At 42.7% G+C, this 21,885-nt stretch overlaps 1 protein-coding gene across 4 annotated transcripts in view; it reads right to left on the bottom strand.

The window, feature by feature from the left end:
- PARP8 (poly(ADP-ribose) polymerase family member 8) overlaps positions 1 to 17,769 on the bottom strand; it is a 124,712-nt gene extending 106,943 nt beyond the window's left edge. For all 4 annotated transcript variants that reach the window (XR_010069033.1, XR_010069032.1, XR_010069031.1 and 1 more), the window contains exons 1-2: positions 17,318 to 17,769; positions 16,515 to 16,569 (exon numbers count right to left, since the gene is read on the bottom strand). Coding sequence is in view for 1 of the 4 variants with exons in the window: in XM_063319701.1 (XP_063175771.1) it covers positions 16,515 to 16,569; positions 17,318 to 17,408 (146 nt within the window). In the remaining 3 variants the exon portion in view is untranslated. The remainder of the gene's footprint in view (positions 1 to 16,514; positions 16,570 to 17,317) is intronic.
- Between the last annotated feature and the right edge of the window lie 4,116 nt (positions 17,770 to 21,885).

Genomic DNA, 21,885 nt, shown 5'->3' on the forward strand with positions numbered 1-21,885 from the left:
GCCTAATTGTGGGGCTGGATGTGCTGTGGAGTCTCACAGTTGAGCATCCCCCTGGAACTAGAGCAGGATCACACACTACTGAAGAAAAGGGAACCATTGCCACAAAACATTTAGTTGTATTTTGGAACAAAAGGTCTGGTGAAGTTCTCTCAGATTTTATTCTAAAAGATGAATGTTTTTACCATGCTGCTCCTCAACACACCTGCGCAGGGTCATTTGCCATTTTACCAGTGTAACTGTGAAGTAGCTGCTTATGGAGTAATGAAAGCTGAAAGTTCAGTGACCCAACTTCTCATCATCAACACAAATATGTGCTTGTATGAGGAATATAAACATGGTAATGTCACGTGTTGGAGGAACCTGATGGAAATCTCAGACAAAGAATTCCTCACAAGTTTAATTAATGGATAGTCCTCATACCAGTTATTCTTCTCTCAAAATACTATTGACCATGACATCGACCATGTGAGATGGCCAATGTTAATACAAATAATATGAACAAAGGAATCACTGAGTACCTGAAGCCTCTGTAAATAAATATACATTATGTACACACATAAGGAGGATTTTTAGCTGGATAGATGGCCAGGCAGATACACAGGGTTAAGTTCTTTGAGTGTAAATAAAAACAGTATCATTGCTTCAGCTTTATGCAGATGACTGCAGCTACAGGTATTAAAACAGCAAAACACATCAAAGCAATTTGAACTATAAATGGAATTCTTTTCAAATGAAATTTGGCCAAACATTAAATATTTGCCTCAATTACTTCAGTAATCTCTAACTGAAATAAATGGAATGATAAAGGAAAAATATAACCATGTAAAGGAAATTGAACTGCTCTTTCTCTTTAGTTAGGCTTATGTCATCTCATCAGTTTATATAGTCTAGAGGTGGGGAGGAACAGGGTCAATGTAGAAACCTTTTATGCATTTCATTTCAGTCAAAAAACTGATCAGCAGCAAAATGAAAATGTTTATGCAATAAACTCCTGAAACTTACCAAGTACAGCAATAAAAACCTCAGCAGTTCTGACCGATTGACTTCAAAACAGAAACAATCTATGCAGGGAAGTCCCAACGTCACCCCAGCCCACTCAACCTTCACCTCACAATTCAAGGATTTTTCAATAGAGTGTCTTATCTAGTTAATCATAAGCATATTGCAATCATTAGACACTGAAATCACTGAAGCCTGAGAGCCGTAAAGGATTCTCACTCAGGAGCAGCTAATGTCCCATCAATGTACTGCCACTGCAGAGCCATGGGCAGCATCTGACAAGGAACTTCAAAATACTAGGGGCAGAACAGTTCAGCCGTTTTACCTACCTGAGCTTTGAATGCATGTCAGTCAGATGCATAAATTAGTTCTTCTAAAATTTTGTTTAGAAATATTGGAATAAGGTGTGGTATTGGCCATCCTCAGCTCTTCTAAATAAAATGAAACAAAACTTGGCATTGTATCTCTGGAGGAAGTAACGCTATCATAGTGAGTAACACGCCCGGGTTCAACCTCTTGCCAGAATTATTCATTATCATTAAAAATAAATGATAAACAACTCTGAGAGAAAATACAGAGGTAAACAGATAATGAGAAAACAGGTATTTACATCGAGCATATTGTCTTTTAAAGTATTTCAATTGCAGGTGAAATTAGATGGCAACAAATAACATCTTATTCTGTCTTCGCCGTTTAACACACTAATAAAGACGCCTTTCCACATACAGCCAGGCGTCCACTTTGCACTGATGTCACTCAGAGCTGAACGCCAACCCATGCTCCTTCTTTATACTGCTCCCTCCAGATTTCTCTGCTGTAGCCCTCCTTCACGCAACAGCAGCAGCGCCGAAAAGGAAATGCCGAACCTCTTCCTGCGAGGAGGCTCCGCCACGTTCGGTCACACATTAGCGCTCCCCCAGGCAATGGTGCAGAACCCCTGCCACCCTCCTGGCCACTGTGGCAACTCACCAGGAAACGGAGAGGCAAAACTGATTTGCATGCACATGTATAAAACGCACACCTATTTGAGTCACAGAAAAATGCAGCTTTCATTATGGAGAGCTCAGATGTGTTCAGAGCTACAAAACCTCTGAGGAAGAAGAAAGGAGAAAGTGCTAAAGAGAAAGCTGACACCACTTGTCTAAAATCAACGTGCATGCATGCATCAGATATGGTCTGGAGCGGCTGCGTATGCTGCAGCTTTGTGCATGCTACATTACTGTATGAAATTAGCACTGGAAAAGAGACACTCTCAGCTTAGGTCCTCTCCAAGAGAAAATATTTTATGCTTAAGCTGAAGGACACCGAGCCCTCCAGGAGGCAATGAGAAAGGTCTGTGATCCGTCTTCAACTCTTCATCTGAATTTCACAGATACTGAACTCACAGAATTCCTTCCATCTGCCTGATAAGCTTTCTGCTGGCAACAGAAGGGTTTCCTCCAGACACATACCTATTATTTCATTGAAGTAGTTAAATATTAATTTTACCTGACCTGACTCCCGCCAAACGGTCCTGTGGAGCTCTGCTACCTGCCAGTCTGCCAGGAGTCACACCTGTCCTGACGTGGGAGGAGAGCAGTCATTCAGACACGGTTGGTCCCATGGCAGGATGCCAGGCTCTGACCCACAGCCGCAGCACTGCACTGCACCGCTGGGAGCAGCTCTTCTTCCCGCTCTCAAACATCTCCCATCAAAGATGGTCACTGAGGTAAATCCCAGTGCTACATTGACTGAGGTGTGGAGAAGCAGCCTTCAGGGAGGGTGTGCACAAGAATTTCATCCTCCCTCCATTTGCAGGGTTGTCCAGGGCACAGCCCATGGCCCATTCCTCCAGTTGTACCTACTGGCACACTTCCCCACCAGATTTCCTTAGCCATACAGGTCCTGTGTGCTGAGGGCCTGTGCCTACAGGGTGGGTGATCTGCACAAAGGCAAACCCGGTTTTCAAGCCTGACCCTTAAAAAACCACAGGAATGACCCAGGAGTCCAGCTCACCCTCGTGAAACTCCACCAGCAGGTTTGCAAGAGGATGAGTTTTTCACTGGGACCTAATGCTGTTTAACATCTTTGTTGGAGACGTGGGCAGTGGAACTGAGAGCACCCTCAGCAAGTTTGCCAATGACACCAAGCTGTGTGGCACAGTTGACATGCTGGAGGGAAGGGATGCCACCCAGAGGGACCTGGACAGGCTTGAGAGGTGGGCCTGTGCCAACCTCATTAAGTTCAACCAGGCCAAGTGCAACGTGCTACGCTTGGGTCACAGCAATCCCAGGCACAAATACAGGTTGGGCGGAGAATGGCTTGAGAGCAGCCCTGAGAAGAGGGACTTGGGGGTGCTGGCAGACAAGACGCTCAACATAAGCAGGCAACATGCTCTTGCAGCCCAGAAAGCCAATTGTATCCTGGGCTGCATCAAAAGAAGCGTGGCCAGCAGGTGGAGGGAGGTGATTCTGCCCCTCTACTCTGCTCTGATAAGACCCTACCTGGAGTAGTGTGTGCCGCTCTGGAGTCCTCAGCACAAGAAGGACACGGACCTGTTGGAGTGGGTCCAGAGGAGGGCCACAAAGATGATCAGAGGGCTGGAGCCCCTCTGCTATGAGGACAGGCTGAGAGAGTTGGGGTTGTTCAGCCTGGAGAAGAGAAGGCTCCAAGGAGACCTTATAGCGGCCTTCCAGTACCTAAAGGGGGCCTACAGGAATGATGGTGAGGGACTCTTGATCAGGGAGTGTATTGATAGGATGAGGGGTAATGGTCTTAAACTGAAAGAGGGTAGATTTAGATTGGATATCAGGAAGAAATTCCTTCCTGTGAGGGTGGTGAGACATTGGAACAGGTTGCCCAGAGAGGTTGTGGATGTTCCATCCCTGGAAGTGTTCAAGGCCAGGCTGGATGGGGCTTTGAGCAGCCTGGTCTAGTGGGAGGTGTCCCTGCCCAGGGCAGGGGGGTTGGAACCAGATGGTCCTTAAGGTCCCTTCCAACCCAAACCATTCTGTGATTCTATGATCTGTCACTTACATCATTATAAATCAAAGCAGAAACCAACAAACGAAACCCTCAAGTGGTACCATAGAGGGCAAAAGGTCACCCTCAATCAGTCATATTACTGGACAAACACACTTAAAGAACATTGTGATGATCCCCAAAGCAAGTACTGAACACCCTGTGAAGTGTGGAGTAACAATTAATAGCATAATGCATCTAATGATACATGCATTGATACTGATGGAAATACCAGAAGGTCTCCTATATTTGGGGGAACAGCATTAGAAGATAGTTACTGGAGAGAGACTCCCAGAGGTCCATAAAGAATCTTTTTTAAAGAATAAGTAGGCTAGTAGCCTGTAAAATGAAGAATGGGAAACCGTATAAAGCAACACCTTTTTTTTTTTCATTGCTTTGCAGTTCTATTTAAAACATTTCCTGTAACACATAAGACCATACAGCTTCTATTGGTTCAAGCTAAAATGCATTCCTAGACCAGTGCAGCATCTACAGTGAAAGATCTGAAATACATGCTTTTTCTAAACACCTCTGTTCAGTCTTACTTAGGTACAACAGAAATCTCAAAAACATCCCAGGTAAAAGAGGTTTTTAAACCTAAATCAGCAAACAACTCAGGCTGCAGCTGCAATTATTTCAGTAGTGATTTTTTTTCTAGCCACCCACATATTAGACACCAAAAACAGAATAACGAACAGCAACAAACGTGTGATTGCTCTGATTAACAGTCTGAGCACCCGTTGTTAGTATGGTGAAACTTCCCAAGAACTGAAACCAGAACTTCAGGTTATACATATAATCTGAAGAGAACTGGGAGATAAGTTATCTATAGCTGCTTCATGTTGTTAACTTGCATTAGTATAGCTGTTTAATAACAACTATTTCACATCTGTCTTCAACAATATGAACACAACAGATCGCAGTTTTTGCCAGAATCAATCAGTATGCAGAGCACCTCTGGAAAACAAAAGGCCAGAAGGAATGGAAAGAAAACTGTAATTTGCCTACGCTCTCCATCAGCGTGGCTGAAATGGAAATGGCATGGTCAGGGTTGGTGTGAAACCTTCTTTAACTTCTGCAGAATAAAGTCACCATGATCTCTCAAGACGCAGTGCAGAGGTGGTACTTTCTGTGGGACAAGACCTTCCTTGTGCCAGAGGGATCCTGTGGGAACATCTGCGTTGCACACAGACAAGCAAGTGCTGTGTCAAGCTCACCCTAGCACTGAAAATGCAAAAAGAGACCAGCGTGGTGTCTTGGCTAGTGCCTTTGCTCATGGGGTTGCACCACACGTGTAAGCCCGAGACTTGGGTGCCACACTGCCGAGAGCACCTGTTTGCTATGCAGGAGAACTTCTCAGGTCTCTATCACTTCAGGCATCTCTGCCTTATTTTGCTGTCATCCCTCCCCTTCAATACAAGCCATTCCCAAAGAATATAATTTAGATCTCACTTTATCAGCTTCCATGAAACTTGTCCTTACCTTGTAGGCTAAAATTCAAACACAAATAATGTGTAATTTCACTTTGGTATATAACTAATCACGCATATATTAAACTCTTCCACTAGAAGTCAATGAAGATAACATACTGCATTTATATTTAGCTTTGCTCTATTTAAACTTCCTTAACAAGATGAATATAATTATAGACAGGTCCTCAGTGCTATAAGTTGGCACGACTTTACTGAATTCCATGGCAATTTGTCAATTTAAATTAGCTGAGAATATGGTAATAATGTTACATCACATAAAGTACAACAGAGAAATAACCTGGGACAAAATACAGATGGGAATAAGCTGCAAGCAAGCAGAGGAATGGTGAAAGGCTCATTAATACTAGCAATTTATGATGATTTGCTGGGCACTTTTGTCAAAAGTTCTGCAACTGTTACATGCACTGAAATATGCTGGAAACACTCTAGAAATTGCCATGCCAGACAAGAAGTGACACCTTTCACACGGCCTTGCAGCCAGAGACTTGACCCACTCTGCTGTTGGCTGGTGACACCTTGTGAATAGGGGAAATGAGGAAGGACTCTGTAAGCACGGTAAATGCTTTTCTTGGCCCTAAATGATGACTGGTTTATGTGCTCCACGAGTGAAATCAATAGCTTTTGTAATTTTTATCCCAACTCATGTAACTTCAACTCCTGGTCTCTTCACAGACAGCAAATGCCTAATCCTTATTAGCACACTGGGAGGCCAGCGTCTTCCACACATCCATGCCAGCCTTGAAGCCAGACAGTGCTAGATGTAAAAGGTATTTGCACTTCGTATCTCTGTGTGTTTGTTGTCCTTGGCAAAGGTCAGTTTTTAGCTGAACCACAGGATGAATGTGTTTCTTCATGCCTTAAAATAAAGGCATACGCTTTTTAATATCTAGTTATTGATGTTTAAACACAGAAACAGTACAGTAAGCAATTATTCACCACGAGACGGACAATATAAAACAAATAAAAGCTTATCAGTAAAATATAAATTCAGTTACAGAAGAGCCTGAAGTCTCCTTCAACTCATCTACTCCTTATAGTACGGTTCACAGGGAGAATACATTTCTTTTAATTCATTCTATATAGCTAAAATCAAATAAACACTAGAATTTCTCACAATTTGTCATTTTAAATGAGAATACCAAAGCAAATAAAAAAAAATGTAATAGCCAAAACATGGAATTGTAGATGTCCTTAGATTACTGAGCAAAATACCTTAATAAGAACTAAACTGGTGGCTGCTAATCCATGTAATTTTACTTCAGTAATGAATGTAGAACAGCTTTAACCAACACCGAAGTTTGATGTAAAAAGTCCAGCAAAGCTAAATCTGGCACAGTGAACATGTAGAAGCAGGACTCTATGCCAGAGGCGATGCTGTGCTTGTGTTATACAGGTATTTGGGGGGAAAAAAAAAAAAGAAAAAAAAACCAACTACGGGCACATAGGTCTGCTAAAGGCAAGAGAGCTTGCACCTTTGGTGGGCTGACTGACACTTTACTTCACGCTCTAGAGACCAATACTAAACTAATTTTAAACTTCTGTTGGCCTGAGTTAACAAAACTAGTATATGCCCAAGGAGATTCTTGCAGAGGTTATGGTCCTCTCATTGCCACCTAAACGTATCCGGTTTCACTCTTCCTGTCACACACTGGCAAAACATGAGTCCTCCTTCAACATAGAAGCCTACAACATCCTACTACTGAAATTTTATGCCAAGCCTAACAAGCCTTGTTCTATAGGATGATTAGAAGCCTTTATAGCAAAACAATTCTCTAACTTAAAAGAAAAGAATTAATAAGCTGTTTTCAGCTGTAACGCCATTAGAGCTACAACCATGCACAAAAGATTTCATGTAATATTCATAGAACTGTATTAAAGCAGTAGACTACCTTAATTTATATAAATCCCTATCTATAAGGGAAGGCTGTTTACAGTGTCCATAACTGCCATACCAAGACATTAGCCAAATATATGTTTTCCAAAAGTTTTTAATACTTGCAGGTTACATTTTTTTGTCTGAAATAACTGAAATAAAACTATTTTTTTTGTTGTTTTTTAACATTTCCACTGTTTTGCACAAATATATACTGCAATGGCCAGATTTCACTTTCTGGACAAAGTCAATATATTCCTTTCAGGTGTTTCCACATAATAGTCCTCATTAAGAAATCACCGTTTCTATTTCGACCAATGGTTATACCTATACAAAAAGCTCTGAAACCATGTTGGGACTCAGCTTAAGATTTAATACTGAGTGGCTGAAAGATAAAGAGGTTTTCATGTGGCCTAGCAAATTATGTTCTTAAAAGAGGACTCTGTGACAACCAGGTTTTCAGATGCTAAGGCTAAAAGGACAGAGGAAGAAAAGCATGGTTTTGACAACTGGCCTTCTGTCTGCGCCCTCTGCAACACCAGCGACTTGGTAAGAATGCATGACAGCAAGCTTTTTTCCTTGGATAAATTGCAGCTCTCCCACCATCCAGAAAGGTACTGAAAAATGAGAATACATCTGGAAAGATGGCAGAAAACAGAACTCTGGTCTTCGTAGCTCCCCTCCAGGTGAAAAAAATGACCTGGATTGCCATTCACTAAGAGCAAGCAGGGTCAAATAAAAAATTGAGCAGTATTGCTGTGGACCCAAGCGAGCCCCATCACATCAGAGGAATTACTCGGACTCATACAGCTGTAATTGAGATCAGGCAGCTGAGTATCAGCAAGTACTTTTATGACAACGAAGTGCCTCCTGGTTTTAACACCTTTATCAACCTCAGGTACTAATCTGACAGAAAAGCATCCTAATTATTTTCATATTTTGCTGTATGTATGATTATTACGGGGTGAGAACTCCCCATCAAAGACCAAGTTTTCAACATTAAGGAAAAAGAACAAGCAAGAATGAGCAACGCCACAAAAATAAAATAAAATAAAATATTCTACCATTTGCAGAAAAGCTAATGACCTGGAATACCACGTCTAACCCATAGGCTGTTTTTTTTCACTTGAGAGCAAATGCTGTCTGTCACAAACACCTTATTGAGTAGAAGCATGACAGCTGAATGGTGCAAAGTTATCCTGCCTTCTAGCTTGGCTCTTAAAATATGAAAAATTCTTATCTATAAACATAAAATGGAACATTCATTTAAAGCAACAAGATGACAAGATGGCAACCTGTAATATATGAGATGAAATGTAGAATGCTACACAGTTTGAAAGGAACTTATTCTTTAATTACATACTTCTCTCTACAAATGGTATATCACCATTTTTTGTACTCTCTTTCGGCAAACAGAACATTTCATTACACAAGAGACACGCTGTTGTCCCTTGTCTTTCTGATCAATGCCTTGAGGCTGGAAGCAGACATCCAGAGGGTTTGTTAGTTTCTTTGAGCTTCCTCTTTGCCCTCGATTCTTTGCTCCAGACAGGCTCCCACTGAGCACTGCAGAAGTCTCCCTCAGAAGAAAGTGATTCAGCTCAGTCCTCATTGCCAGGACACACCGTGGTCTTCTGCAACAGCCAGGAGAAGCCAAAGCCTTCTAGAGGGCTCGGGCAGGTACCTGCCTTCAAGCAAGCTACAGGAAGAAAGATGTTCACCCTCCAGCCTTTCCCCAAGACTGTTTTCTGCCTTGTTACCTTAGGTGAGCATGTGCCGAACCATGACTTAGTCCCACAGGATTACACCGTGCCAAAAGCACGCACGATGGTGCTTGGCCCTTGCAGTAGGGGAACACAATGTCTGACATAAACCTCCCTGGAGATAATGGGTCCTCCCAGGAGAAGTCTGACTCATAAAAGTAACAATTGTTCCCAGTCCTTAGGCAAGGCTCCTTCCTCCCATAGAAACAGGCTGGATGCAATCTTGTGTGAGCGTGCAGAAGGCTGTCAGAGGAAGGAGATGTTATTTCTGTACCTTGTTTAGTCCCTCTTCTTTCAGTGAGATTTTCTAGCTACTGCCGTACAGGATAGTAGGCTTATCTTTATGAGTCAATTTTACCCTTACCAATTTTAAAGGAGCTGCTTTTCCTCAGATGAGGCCAGTTCAATGAAACATCTGTAAAAATCTGCACCCTCCTGTAGCAAGGAGGACATTAATTCTTAAGAGCTGTCCTCTTAAGTGGGATTTATTTAATGCCAAGGCAGAATTATACATTGGAGTTTTTCTAGATTTACTCACATTTCATCCCTTTCTTAGTTTTAATTGTAACTAAAGTGAACTATCCCAGCAGTTTAAAATTTACTTTCCAGCTAGGTGCTGAAGCTTTTTAAAATAAGTATTTTGACTCTGAGTGATTAGACTCTTGACTGAAATGAGAATTCATATTCTGGACAGTAAGTAATCCATGGAAAAAATATGCCAACAGGTATCTCCAGCTCTTTATTTATGAGCAATGAAAAATACGGGGAATTATTAGAGACTAACAGGAAAAGCCAGAAATGGCATTAGTCCCAATACAGAGAAAAGTGATCTAAATTAATTTTGTCAGAGTGGACTCTGCTTTCAAATTTATTTGTCTTATCACATTAACACTTTAACAATGACAGCCTACAGGTCTATTTTTAGGTACTTAATATGTTAAAATATGTGATGAAAGCAGAGAAAGAAGAAGTTACTGAAAACGTTTTCTGTAAAGACGTTCAAGCACTCAAGCAACTCTGTGCTGGTGAACCATTCAAACAGCAGTGCATACATTTGTATGGCAGCAAAAACACCTGCATAAAGATTGTGATGCTTTTTAAAAGTGCTAAGCAACGGCACAGTAATACTGAGACCACTACATGGTGTGGGAGTTCAGCACATCTGAAAACCAGGCCATTCATTTAAGCGCCTAAAAACAAGTTTTTCTCACAGAAAGGTAGATGTTCACAATTTGAATGTATTGTTCTTAGTATCAGTACAGGGTGCAGCTAAAAGAGGACAGCCACTCACTTCACCAGACCAGTAACACATCTCCACAAGACCATGCTCTCCCTGAAGGATGTGATTTTTCCAAGATGCAATGATGGGGACTGGGTTAATTTCAGACAGAGCTGGTTTTCTAACAGCAAGGCGAGAAGAATCTGTTAGCCACAAGACCATCAAAAAAAAGGCAAGCTCAGAAAGACCGTGAGTAGAATGGTGTTGATTTTGCTTTTCACAAACCCTCAACGTTGCATTTTTTCACATTGACTTTTTTACTATGGTGTTGTACTAGATCTCTTTTTAGAATGAATCATTTGTTAAATCACACCTACTGAAATTCTTGCAGTATCTATCAAAAAACTATCTATAGGAATGTATGGGTAGGTTTCATGTACATACTGCACTCTGCCAATACTAGAAGGTAGTATAAAGTCAGAATAGGTATGGTAGCAGGAATTCACAGAACAGAAAATGCTTTTTGATTTTAAAACTGAAACTTAATTAATACCTGACACAAAACTGTTTTTAAAAGTACCCAAGGCTGTATTCAACCTTATTTAATCTACAGAATCTTTAATGAAGAAATGGAAATCATAATGCTTGCCATGTTATATCTAAACTAGATTCCTGTCTCATATCACAGATTTCTGTCACAGGAAATGGTGCGGTCACAGGAAAAATGTTAAGCCGTATTTGATAAGAAAGTTAAAATTGAAAGACGATGTACTATCAAGGTATTTTGAAATAGCAATAAACAGATGGCTAAGTACAAGCTGTGTACCTAGTTTTCACCCTTCTCTTACTGTAGTAGAGGTATATTTTAGGAATGTAATTACATATTTAATAACCTGAGCACAAAGTTAAGCACAGCCATCAGCAACAGAAGATGAACTGTGCTTGTGCCAGCCCTTCCTAAGCCCTGTATAAATCCGATTCCAGCTAAACTAAAACCATTCAGAGCAATGGATTCCAAAAAAATCATCTTCTTAAGTCATACTTTCATGGATACTTTTCATCTTATGTAAGCCACCGCTGCTTCCAAAAGGAACAGTCCAACCTTCTCTTCCCAAACCTTGCATAGCCAGGCAATGAACACTGCCAGGCAATGAACACGACAGAGCAGCTAGGTTAAAACTAACCTATCCAAAAAAGGCTGGTCTTAAATTACATCATTTTGGAAAGGAAAGAAAAAAATGAAAATGCTCAGAAAACTATTCCACTTCGGTATTTTCTGATGGACACAATTTTATGTTTCGGTTTAACAAATGTTTTTCAGTTCTCTCCTTCCTCTTTTGCTACAGTATATATAAACTGAACATAAATTTTAAGATAAAAACACTCATCAGTTACCCCCAAACCATTTTTCTTCACCGCTTTTTTTGTACTGAAGACTTTCAGCGTTATGAGAGTGACATCAGAATTTCCAAATTATTCACCAAATTGAATCTCTCATGTAGGCAGTTTTATTTAATTCATGTAAGCAGCAACAGGGCATACCACTAACAGGGGAAAAAAAAGGTTATCTGTATCTATTTATCATCAAGTGGTTCAAACACCTGGTGGACACAATGTGCTATGACTGCCGATAGTGGTTTTCATCTCTAGCTATAGAAAGCCACAAGCAATTTAGTTACTCTTTCAGAGGCATAGCTCCCCAGCTGTGAAATATTTCACTGCTACAGTGAGGTGGGAATTAATTCATCAGTTTACATGAAAATTTCTGATACTACAATATTAAGCACTATGTGGTAACCTCTTGAATAGAAAACAAAAAGCCAAATATTCAAAATCAAAACAGCCTAAATTAACAATTTGTCATTATTTTAAGCAAAAAACACCAATTACTTCAGACCAAAATTCAACTTTTCTTGCTTCTTCAGAACTGCCATTGTTATAATCATTGTGCTAAAGTATGGAAAGCAGAACACAGGAGTCCTCTATGCAAATATGAGATGGGAATTTTGCTGACAAAATTAATGTGTTCCATTCTTACAGGTCTTATCTAGTTTCTTTACAATATGCTGCAGTATCTGATCTGTTCTCATGCACAGCCTTATTGTCATCATCCCTTTCTGCCAATGGAAGTTAAGTACATATTTGAATGAAGAGGTATTTATTTCAGGACTGATATGATGTCCTTGTTTAGCCTCAGAAAAAAAAAAAAAAAAAGGGAGGGGGGGAGAGGCGAGAAAAACACTAAAAAAAAAGGAAACATCTTTTTTTCCAGGACAACCAAGCACTGCTTCTATGTAAACCATGTCAAATGACATACCAAGTGAAAACAACTTCAGGGCATCATGCATTTTTATTTGAAAGATGACAGTTCAACAGTTCTGTTCAGTCTGCACGGTTTCTGGAGGAGCAATGTTTCATACAGGGGCAGAAAATAGGAAAAAGGAAACGAGATTTTTTTTTTTTTTTGAAAAAAAGATAACTTGACGTGTTCACACTTTAATACCCTTTTTTAGATCCTGCAGTAAAAAGCATAAAAGATCCAGCCATTTCTGACTTTCTGCCAGATGTAGTTAAAGAAGAGTAAATCTTGCACAGTCACAGCGCCCAAATGAACACCTCACTTTATAAGCAATCTATCACCCTACTTAGTGCTTTCTGACAATTAAATTAAAAATTATTAAATTGATAAATAATCTGCCCCATATTTAGTGCCCACATTATGCACAAATATGCACTTTCGCTAATAAATTGCTGATTACAGCCTTCCCAAACTAGGAAGCACCTCTGCAGTGTCAAACAACTCTAATTGTTTGGAAGTGTGAACGCTGTGGTGTTTTTTATTTTTAAAGAAGTATAGTGAAATACAGTCCAAAAAGTTTAACTGAACTACATAGATAGGAGATCATTTATGATAATTCACACAGTATGTTTGTATTTACAGAGATTATTCCCTTCTAACTTTTCAAGAAAAATCCTGCAAATGCACAATCTCCATGAAGCGTATTTATGCCCATCCAGTGATCATTTACATATAGATTATTTACACAATATAATAGCTTAATATCACCTAAAGGTCAAATGTTGGAACAGGTCTATATGAAGAATGAAAAAAATAATAGTTTTCAGTTGTTTTCCCTGGAACTTCTGTACTTGAACAAAAGCTACGTCATGCCCTCGGGGTTTGGTTCGGTACTTTACTGTGGGAATACAAGTTAACTCCACTGAAGTGATGATAAATGTGCTCTGGATCAGGCCCATCTATTTGGATTGATCTGCAGCGTGGTTATGTACTACCTCAATATTTGAATAGCACTAATGTAGGAAGAGGCTGTGCAATCAATGCAAGCAACAGGGGAAAATCAGATAAAGACAGAGAAGCTGGCCCCAAGAAGAAAAATCTCACACAGATAAACTTAACAGTTTAAAGAACAAACACAAATAAACCTTAGGTCTTCACCATAACTGAAATAATATTGGTACACTGACTTCCATGGACTTAAACTGATTTATTGAGAATCTGGCTCTCAGTTTATAAAATAAGACTACTGATAAATGGACTTAACAGGCACTAGATGCAATTACAGTATGCAGAGGACAACGCTCAGTGATGTTTAACTTGCGAGTATTGTCACCTGCCTTTTGACAAGGGTAAGACAAAAAATCCACCTTCTCAAACAGAAAGCTTACTGCCTTCTTTTAAGGGCTTCCACTCTTGTATCTAACCGCTATGGCTAAAACAAAGCCATAATACACACTGACCTAAAGGAACATCAAAAGGAAATAAAGCATAAAAAAGACTTAGTTCCAAGCACGACTAATGAGTGCTACAGTGCTGTAATCTTCGTTACACACCATTTTTACTCTTACTCATTTAAATCTGTTTCTTGGTTTGAACATCCACCCAGTGAACATCCGCACCTTTGCCCATTACTCAAAAGCCCGCATCCCTGTCAGCTGGAAAAACAAAGTAATCAGGATGAATATCTGAAGTAGGTGGACAAGGCCTGCGGATGATACTCAAGTCTATGATCATGAGCTAACAGAGGTTTTGTAATTCAGGGACAAGTCCTGAGTGCAATAGTCAAAAATGGGAGTCACCACTCAAGCAGCTCACAGCTGCAGCAGTGGCAGGAAGAAGAAAATAATCACAGCCAAATGCAAGAAAAAGATCCTTAGATAGCCTTGTGCTCTCCTAACCCAATACCGCATACCAGTGACTGCTGTTGACCCTGTACTGGAGACTTGCCCGAATGCTGCACAGTGCAGTATGGCAGCACCTTCTCCCAGAAGAAACCAATAACTCATCTTCCATGTGAGAAAATGAAGTTTGGCTCTTAATAGTCAAGGCTTAGGGTCTTCATTTTATGTACTTCACAAGAGAGCTTACTACCGTAAATTGGCCACTCAGTACACCACTCTACACTAAGAATATTGTAAAAAGTCTTTCTAAATCACAATACAAACAAGCAAAGAACATGGAACACGTATCTCAGAGGATACTTTTTAAATGTCCTTAAAATGTGAAAAGGAAAGTGAAATTTGAGTATGCTCTAAATAATAACGCACTTCCACCATTTTCTGTAAGCATAATGTTTGTTTCGCAATTCAGTTTGTATTTTCAAGGTCCTGAGACTAGTTTCCAGTCAAGTTTCCTAAGCAAATGCTGACCCCAGGTAAAATTCAAGGCTGCGGGATGTAAGGTCGTCTTCCGTCTCTCCTTGTACAAGTGACAACGTTTTGTTTCAATATTTATAAACCAGTTTGTTTCCCATCAGTTATGCCCTCAGGCTTTTGACTTTATTCAGCTTGGAAAATGGAAACAATAGACAGGTTTCACTTCCCGATCTCTTGCTGCAATATTTGGTTTAGAAAGCTGAGCAAAGTAACTTTCAAATTAAATTGTTTTAGTTACATGATAAATAATATTTCTGATGTATAATTTTTACTGTATCAAGCCTTTCAAAACTGTCTTTTAAAACAAGACCGAAGTGTATGTTTTCTTGTAGTAAAATCCTAAATGAAAGAGTATACTACAAGCAACCTAAAAATGCATTGATTCTCAGCTGCTGGGTGAACTATTCCACTCCACTGGAAAAGGACAGAAGTTGTCTTTTCTTTTAGTGGGAAGAGGCAGGGTAGCAAACTGGGAAAGCATTTTTCCAAGCAATCACTCAGCCTGTGGAACATCTGCAAGCCTGGTCCTGCAGCCAGCCCACGGAGCATGCACGGGGGAGAACCGATGGCTGCGGGAGTGCTGTCTGCACTGAAAGGTTCCCTTGCAAGGAATACAGTACTTTAACCTGGCATACCCCAGGAAAGAAAAACAATTGCCAAAGATATCAGATGAACTGGGGCGGGGGGGGGGGGGGGGGGTCAAACCAAGACTTATTGCCAAGTCTAATAAAATTTGGCTAAAAGATAAGAGCATGACGTAACATATACTGTTAACACCTTATTAAGTAAAAAGGTAATGAAGAGACAGGGAAATGAAAAGGATGTGCATTCACGCTTTTACATGTATTTCCTTCTGAAAACAGATAAACACAACAAATGCTGAAATATAATTAAAAATGTGTACATGCACAATCCAGTTTATAACCAAAAGCTCAGAACCACTTAGAAATAATATTTAAACTGCCATTCAATAACAGCATTTTTTAGCCTTATAAGCTATACTGACATTTCACTTAATGTCTCAGGAATCTGATTTGATCAATTGCTCACAATCTTGCATCTGTCATGGGACTAAATATGGCTCTCATGCAAGAGAATAAGGTGCTGATGTGAAATTTGCCCTATTGGTTATTAAAGTCGTAACTTTTCGCAGTTTTTTAACATGAATTAACTTTATATCACGTTGACACCTTTGCTATGCTTCTGCTAAGTTTATACCTAAGCAGAAATTCTGCATATCCCCATAAAAATGAAAAGAAGAGAAAGAGTGCAGAGCAGCACTCAGAGGAATGAGCCTCTGACAAGTAGGATCACCTTTCTGATCACCTCCCTCCACACTTCCTCCTCCTCGGTTTACGTTTGCACGAAGGCAGATGATTTACTGATCCTCCTTGCAAACGGAATGGAAACAAAAGAAGCCTGCCACTGTATTGAACCACTGCACCTCACTGCCACCAGGAAATGATTTTTTGCTAAAAAAAAAAAAAAAGTACCTTTTGGAGCCTCCAATATAGGTGAAGGTAAAGGTGGAGTCTGAATACCTGAAATCTGAAAGACAAAGAGATGCATTATTACAACTTGTCTTTATTTTGGCTGAAATAACCGAGGTTTTACAGAGCAGCATTCAGTCGCCGACAAGGGGGTGGGTGGAAGGGGGGTGGGGGGTGGTCGGGCGTGAATCAGACGAAATGCAGCATCCCCCAGCCGCCCCCCGCCCCAGCCCCTCGCAACAAGTGCCTGGTACTATGGCAACGGCAGGGATTTCCATTGTCAGAAACGGCAACAGGCAGCCACAAGCCGGGCTCCTGCGACGGCCCATCGCGGCCGGCACCGCACCGGCACCGCGAAACCCCGGGGGGAGGCGGGGGGGAGAGGGGGGTGCTAGCACGGAAAGGTGGGACGCTTGTCGCCGGCCGAGCGGGGATAAAGGCATGCACCGAGGAGCAAAAGCACAGGGGCTGCGCCAGGCAGCGGGGGGGGCCACGCACACGGACACATTCGCCCACACCCGCCCGGGTTTGCGTGTGGCCGCTGCCACCATCCCTGACTCGGGATGTGTCGTCGTCCCCCCCCACCTTTCCCGGCCGGCGCCTGGTCCCATCTGCCCTCACATGCCCTCCGGAGGAGGAGGAAGAAGGGGGCCGAGGGCAGGCACACGCCGGCTCGGCGGTGGCCCCTCGCTGCCGGGAACAGCGGCGAAGGGCACGGCCGCCGCGGCGGCGGCAGCCCGGTGCGGGGCGGGCGGCGGCGGCAGAGCCTCCGCGCCGTCAACCTGGCGCCCGGGAGAGAAACTCACCTGCAAACAGGCAGTCCTTCTCCGCCTTGCACTTTTGGATCACAACGTCAATATCCTTCTGAATCCTCTCTTGTCTTGAACACATCCCCATGAAATAAATCCCAGGGGAAGAAAAAAAGCAGCCTTTATTTCCACCCCACCCCCCCTCCCCGCGCTGCCAGTTTTTTTAATATTCAGTCCGAAAGATGGACCCTGGGGCTGGCGGGCGGGAGCCTCCCCGGCGGCCCGGAGGGATCCGCTCGGCCGGCTGGAGGACGGAGGAGGAGGAAGGCGGCGGGAGCCGATCTTGCATGCCCAGATGTGCCCGCCCAGATGTGCCGCCGCTGCCGGCGAATGGCAATTTCCTCACAACGGATCCAGCAGCGGAGGGTGGCGGCGGCGACACGGGAACCCCCCCCTCCCACCCCCCACGCCCTCTGGGTTTTTTGGGGTTGGCTGGCTGGTTTGGTCTTTTTTTTTTTTTTTTTTTTTTTTTGGAGGAGAGAGGAAGGGAAAAAAAAAAATAAAGGGGGGAGGGTGGGCAAGCCGACACCCGACCGCTCACATCCCTGCCCCTCCCGCCAGCAGCGGCGATCGCCGCGCAGCAGCAACGCGGAGCCGGCGGCGCCCGCACCCGGTCCCTGGCGGCGCGGCGGGGCCGGCGCTGCTGCAGCGACGCCGAGCCGCAGACCCTCCCCTCGCTGCCGGCCCGGCACGTACGGCCCCCGCCGGCTCCCCCGGCGGAGGCGGCGCGGGGGGAAGGAAGAGGCGGATGCACAAGAGCCGTGCGGGCGGCCCGGGAGGCGGCGGGCTCGGCGGCCCTGGCCCCGCCGCCGGCTCTCGCCTCCTCCTCTCCCTCACCGCCCTGGGCATAGGCTTCCTCCTCTTCCTCTTCCTCCTCCTCCTCCTCCCCAGCATCGGAGAAATGCAAATGGCAAGTGATCTGGGCGGCGGGGCGGTTCCCGGGCCGGCACCGGGGAGGAAGCGGGGAAGAGCGGCGCTTCCCTTCCCAGCCGGGCCGGGACAGCGGGGCTCCGCTCGCCCTTTGTCCCGGGGCGGGGATCGCCGTCCCGCCGCGTCCTCCCCCGGCAGCCGTCCCCCCGCGCCCGCCCGGCTCTCTCTCCCCGCCGCCGGCCGCCTTCCGCTGGCCTCCGCGCCCTTCCGCCCCCGCGGCGGCTGCGCCCCGGCCCGACACCGCGGGCGGGCGCCGGGGAGCGGTGTTCCGTCCCCGGGCAGGGACACCGAGCAGCCCACCCCCGTGCCTGCCCGCCCCCGCCCCATCGACGGGGACGCGAGCCCGCGGGAACGGTGAAAGAGGAGGAAGGCGTTTGTAGAGCCTCTCCGGCCACCGGGGGTCTCTGCCGCGCCCCTGTCGCCGCCGTCTCCGGCAGAGCCATCTCCCGAAGCTGAGGGCTGCGGGAGGGGGCTCGGGATGTCGGTACAGCGCCAGGCGGCCGGCACTGATCCCGTACAGGGAACAGCCCTAGCACAACTCGGAAAGAATGGTCAGGTCTGCAAAACCAAGCATTTTTCATCAAAGTGCAAAGCGGAAAAAAAAAAACAAAACCCAAAACAACCAAAAAAACCCACCCCAAACGGGTGTGAATGTAGTAGGAACAGTTTTGATTAAAAAAATGGAAAGAATATGCACAAAATTCATTTTTTACATATTTAGCCGTCTGTAAACAGCTCCCATGGATTATTCATTATGGAGCTCAGTTGTTTTAGTGTTTTTTCATTAAGCAAGTCTGTATTAATCATGTATTGTTGAGTTCAAACACTGGACAAACACAAATCATTATTTTCTTATTTGTTGTTAAGTGGAAATAGCTAAAAAAGTGAGGATAAAAATATTCTGTATGTATTCCTGTGTAGATAAGATTTTGCATCTGGAGGAAGGACCAGAAGGGAAATAACAAAGAAAAGCAGGTAGTGTTTAAAGAGAACAAAAATCCATCACGTGATAGGACTCTGTCTCTAAGAAAATAATTTATCTTTGAAGGGATGTTTCCAGACGACTTTTCGGTGCTGTTCACTAAATTCTGTTCTACCACAGCAAGACCTTTCCAAGGCAGGACACAGAACGTGTCACTGTAGTCAGACATACAGTGTAATATGGTAAGACACTGTCATTCTGTTAAGTTACGCCAGCTTGGTCAACGAGTGACGCTTTTCTAGAGGGCTTTTTTTTTGCTATTCAGGATAGGACGTCAGCAGCCATGTTTGCTGCCTTCCCCTTAATCATAGTTAGAAGATGTAATCAGAACTTGATTTATTCTGGTCGGGTGTTGGTCCTGAACCTTGTAGGAGAAGGTCTCTGTTATCCCTCCCGCATGGACTGGGAAGGAGGGAGGTTATTAGACAGTTACAGGATATTTATGCTGACAATTCGGCTCACAGCTTATTTTGACCACAGGGTTCTTCTCAGTGTCATGTCAATTAACACAATTCTTGGCTGCCTTTTCAAGCCTCAGACTATTTTTCATAGGCTTGGTAACAGGGAATTGAAAAGTCATCCACAAAGAAACACCACTGTTTTTTCAAGAAAACTAATATGGGTGGTATCTGGTTTCGCAGCATCAATGGACTAGAACAAGAAGTCTGGAAATACGGTTGGTTATTTATCCCATTTATTGTTATCTATTGTAAGGGGCTCTTGAATTTCTAGATTCTTAGCCAATTTGGCCCTTGATTTACCTGATGGCTCTAGTACTGTTACAACAGGAATGGCTGATTTCAGTGCAGAAAAGCTAGATTGTATATTGAGGTCATTCTATGGATTAAAATACCAAAAATGGAAATGTTGGAAAATCAAGGTGAATCTTTGGAATTGATCCCTAAATTTTTAAAGATTGACAAGATGCTGACATCCAGGTAGGATTATTGTGTTATTGCAACAGTATCTGTATGCGTGCTGTAATCTCTATAATGATGGACATTATACCACCCTCTTGAAGAAACTTTCTGAAGAGCTTTACAAGTAATTCCATGAACGATAGGACAGCTGGTCTTGGAAGTAATGGTCGTGGCTCAAGGGAATTCAATGTATGTCTTTCCAATTGCTTTTTCAACCTTAAAAAGTGTCCCATGTCAATTTCTAGTTTTGTCTCAAGTTCAGCTCAGCTCAGTTAGATTAACTGACCTGATTACCCCAATTAAGTAAAAAAGAAACACAAGTAACTTTTGTGTTTGCATTCCTGAGAACCTGAAAACATTTATGGAGGTGTAAATGAGGTAAAATGAAATTTAAATCCGTAGAGCTACATGATTATAAAATTTATGTGAGAAGATTGGCTCAAAATGTAATGGGGACAATTATCTGAAGAGAAACAACACAGTGAATGTGTTGCAATAATGTGTGATGGAGAAAGTTACTGAGGAAATGCATAGGTCATACAATTTCTGCTTGTAGATGGGTTCTGCCTCCTTTAGCCTAAGCGATTTTTTTTTCATTTTATGCCAGGAAAAAAACACACTTTCCATGTATTAGTAAAGCTGTTAGAAATGCTTCAGTAAGCATCAGGACACCCTATTCTGTCCCAAAGTATCTTCTTTATGTATTTTTCTAAACATGTTCCTGTTACATATAAACAAATATTAGAAGTCTTAAAAAAATAATAGTAGGCACACTTGCCATTATAGGGAATATACAGAATTCAGGGCAATGTGACATGGCATCTCTCCCATACTTCTGATATGGGAGAACATTCAAAAGGGCAGAGATAAGGAAAAGAATCCAAACCCCTCCAAAACACCAAATTTCTATCAACCCTCCAAAACAATAACAAAAACCTGTATCCACTTTTACATGCTCCAGACGAAACTGTAGCACAAAACAAACTAAACCTCTGCTTTTCTCCAATTTCAAGGACTATTTGTCAGTCACTGATACAGCAAAGCTTGCTGATGTCTGTAGACAGTGAGCTCTGGGAGGTGGAACGTTTAAAGGATCAATACCATTCCACGCTTGCAGCATAAAACACAATGCTACCCTTCCAGTAAGCTGCTTCAAAATGACACAATCATTTCTAAATGACACTGTGGCATTAAAGTGTGAAAACATAGGCACTAAGTTGTGGGAGATGTAGGAGCAATGCTTAGCTGTCCCCACCACCAAAGAAGTGACACAAAGCATAAAGAAAAGCTTTAAGTTTCACTAGAACTCTATTGTTAGCAGTTGCAATCTAATATTCAATGCAATATTCAAGTAAATACACTGAGTTTATAGTTCATTTCCTGTAAGCCTGTTCCAGTTTCAGACAAATAACAAATTGGCTGTCCTTTACGGCATTGCTCTCAGTTGTCCATCCAAGTAGTCATTGCCACTCTGTGTAGCCACAATCCTTAGCCAGAGCAGTCCATATTAGAATACAAAGCCACTTAAATCATGGTGAAATTATAAATAGATTGTCTTCTTTGGGTCATCACTGTAAATCTGTGATGATTTTGATTAAAAAAAAACCACTAGCATGGTGGACCTATCATGATTTAAGTGTGGATTTCACGGTGAATAAAGCATCTTAACTGATTTTTGGAGTGTATTAGCACTGGTCCATTGGTAAAAAGCCTTTGTTTTTTAAAAAAGAATG

This window comes from Chroicocephalus ridibundus, chromosome Z (genome assembly GCF_963924245.1).
Source record: "Chroicocephalus ridibundus chromosome Z, bChrRid1.1, whole genome shotgun sequence".
NCBI classification, from domain to species: Eukaryota; Metazoa; Chordata; class Aves; order Charadriiformes; family Laridae; genus Chroicocephalus; species Chroicocephalus ridibundus.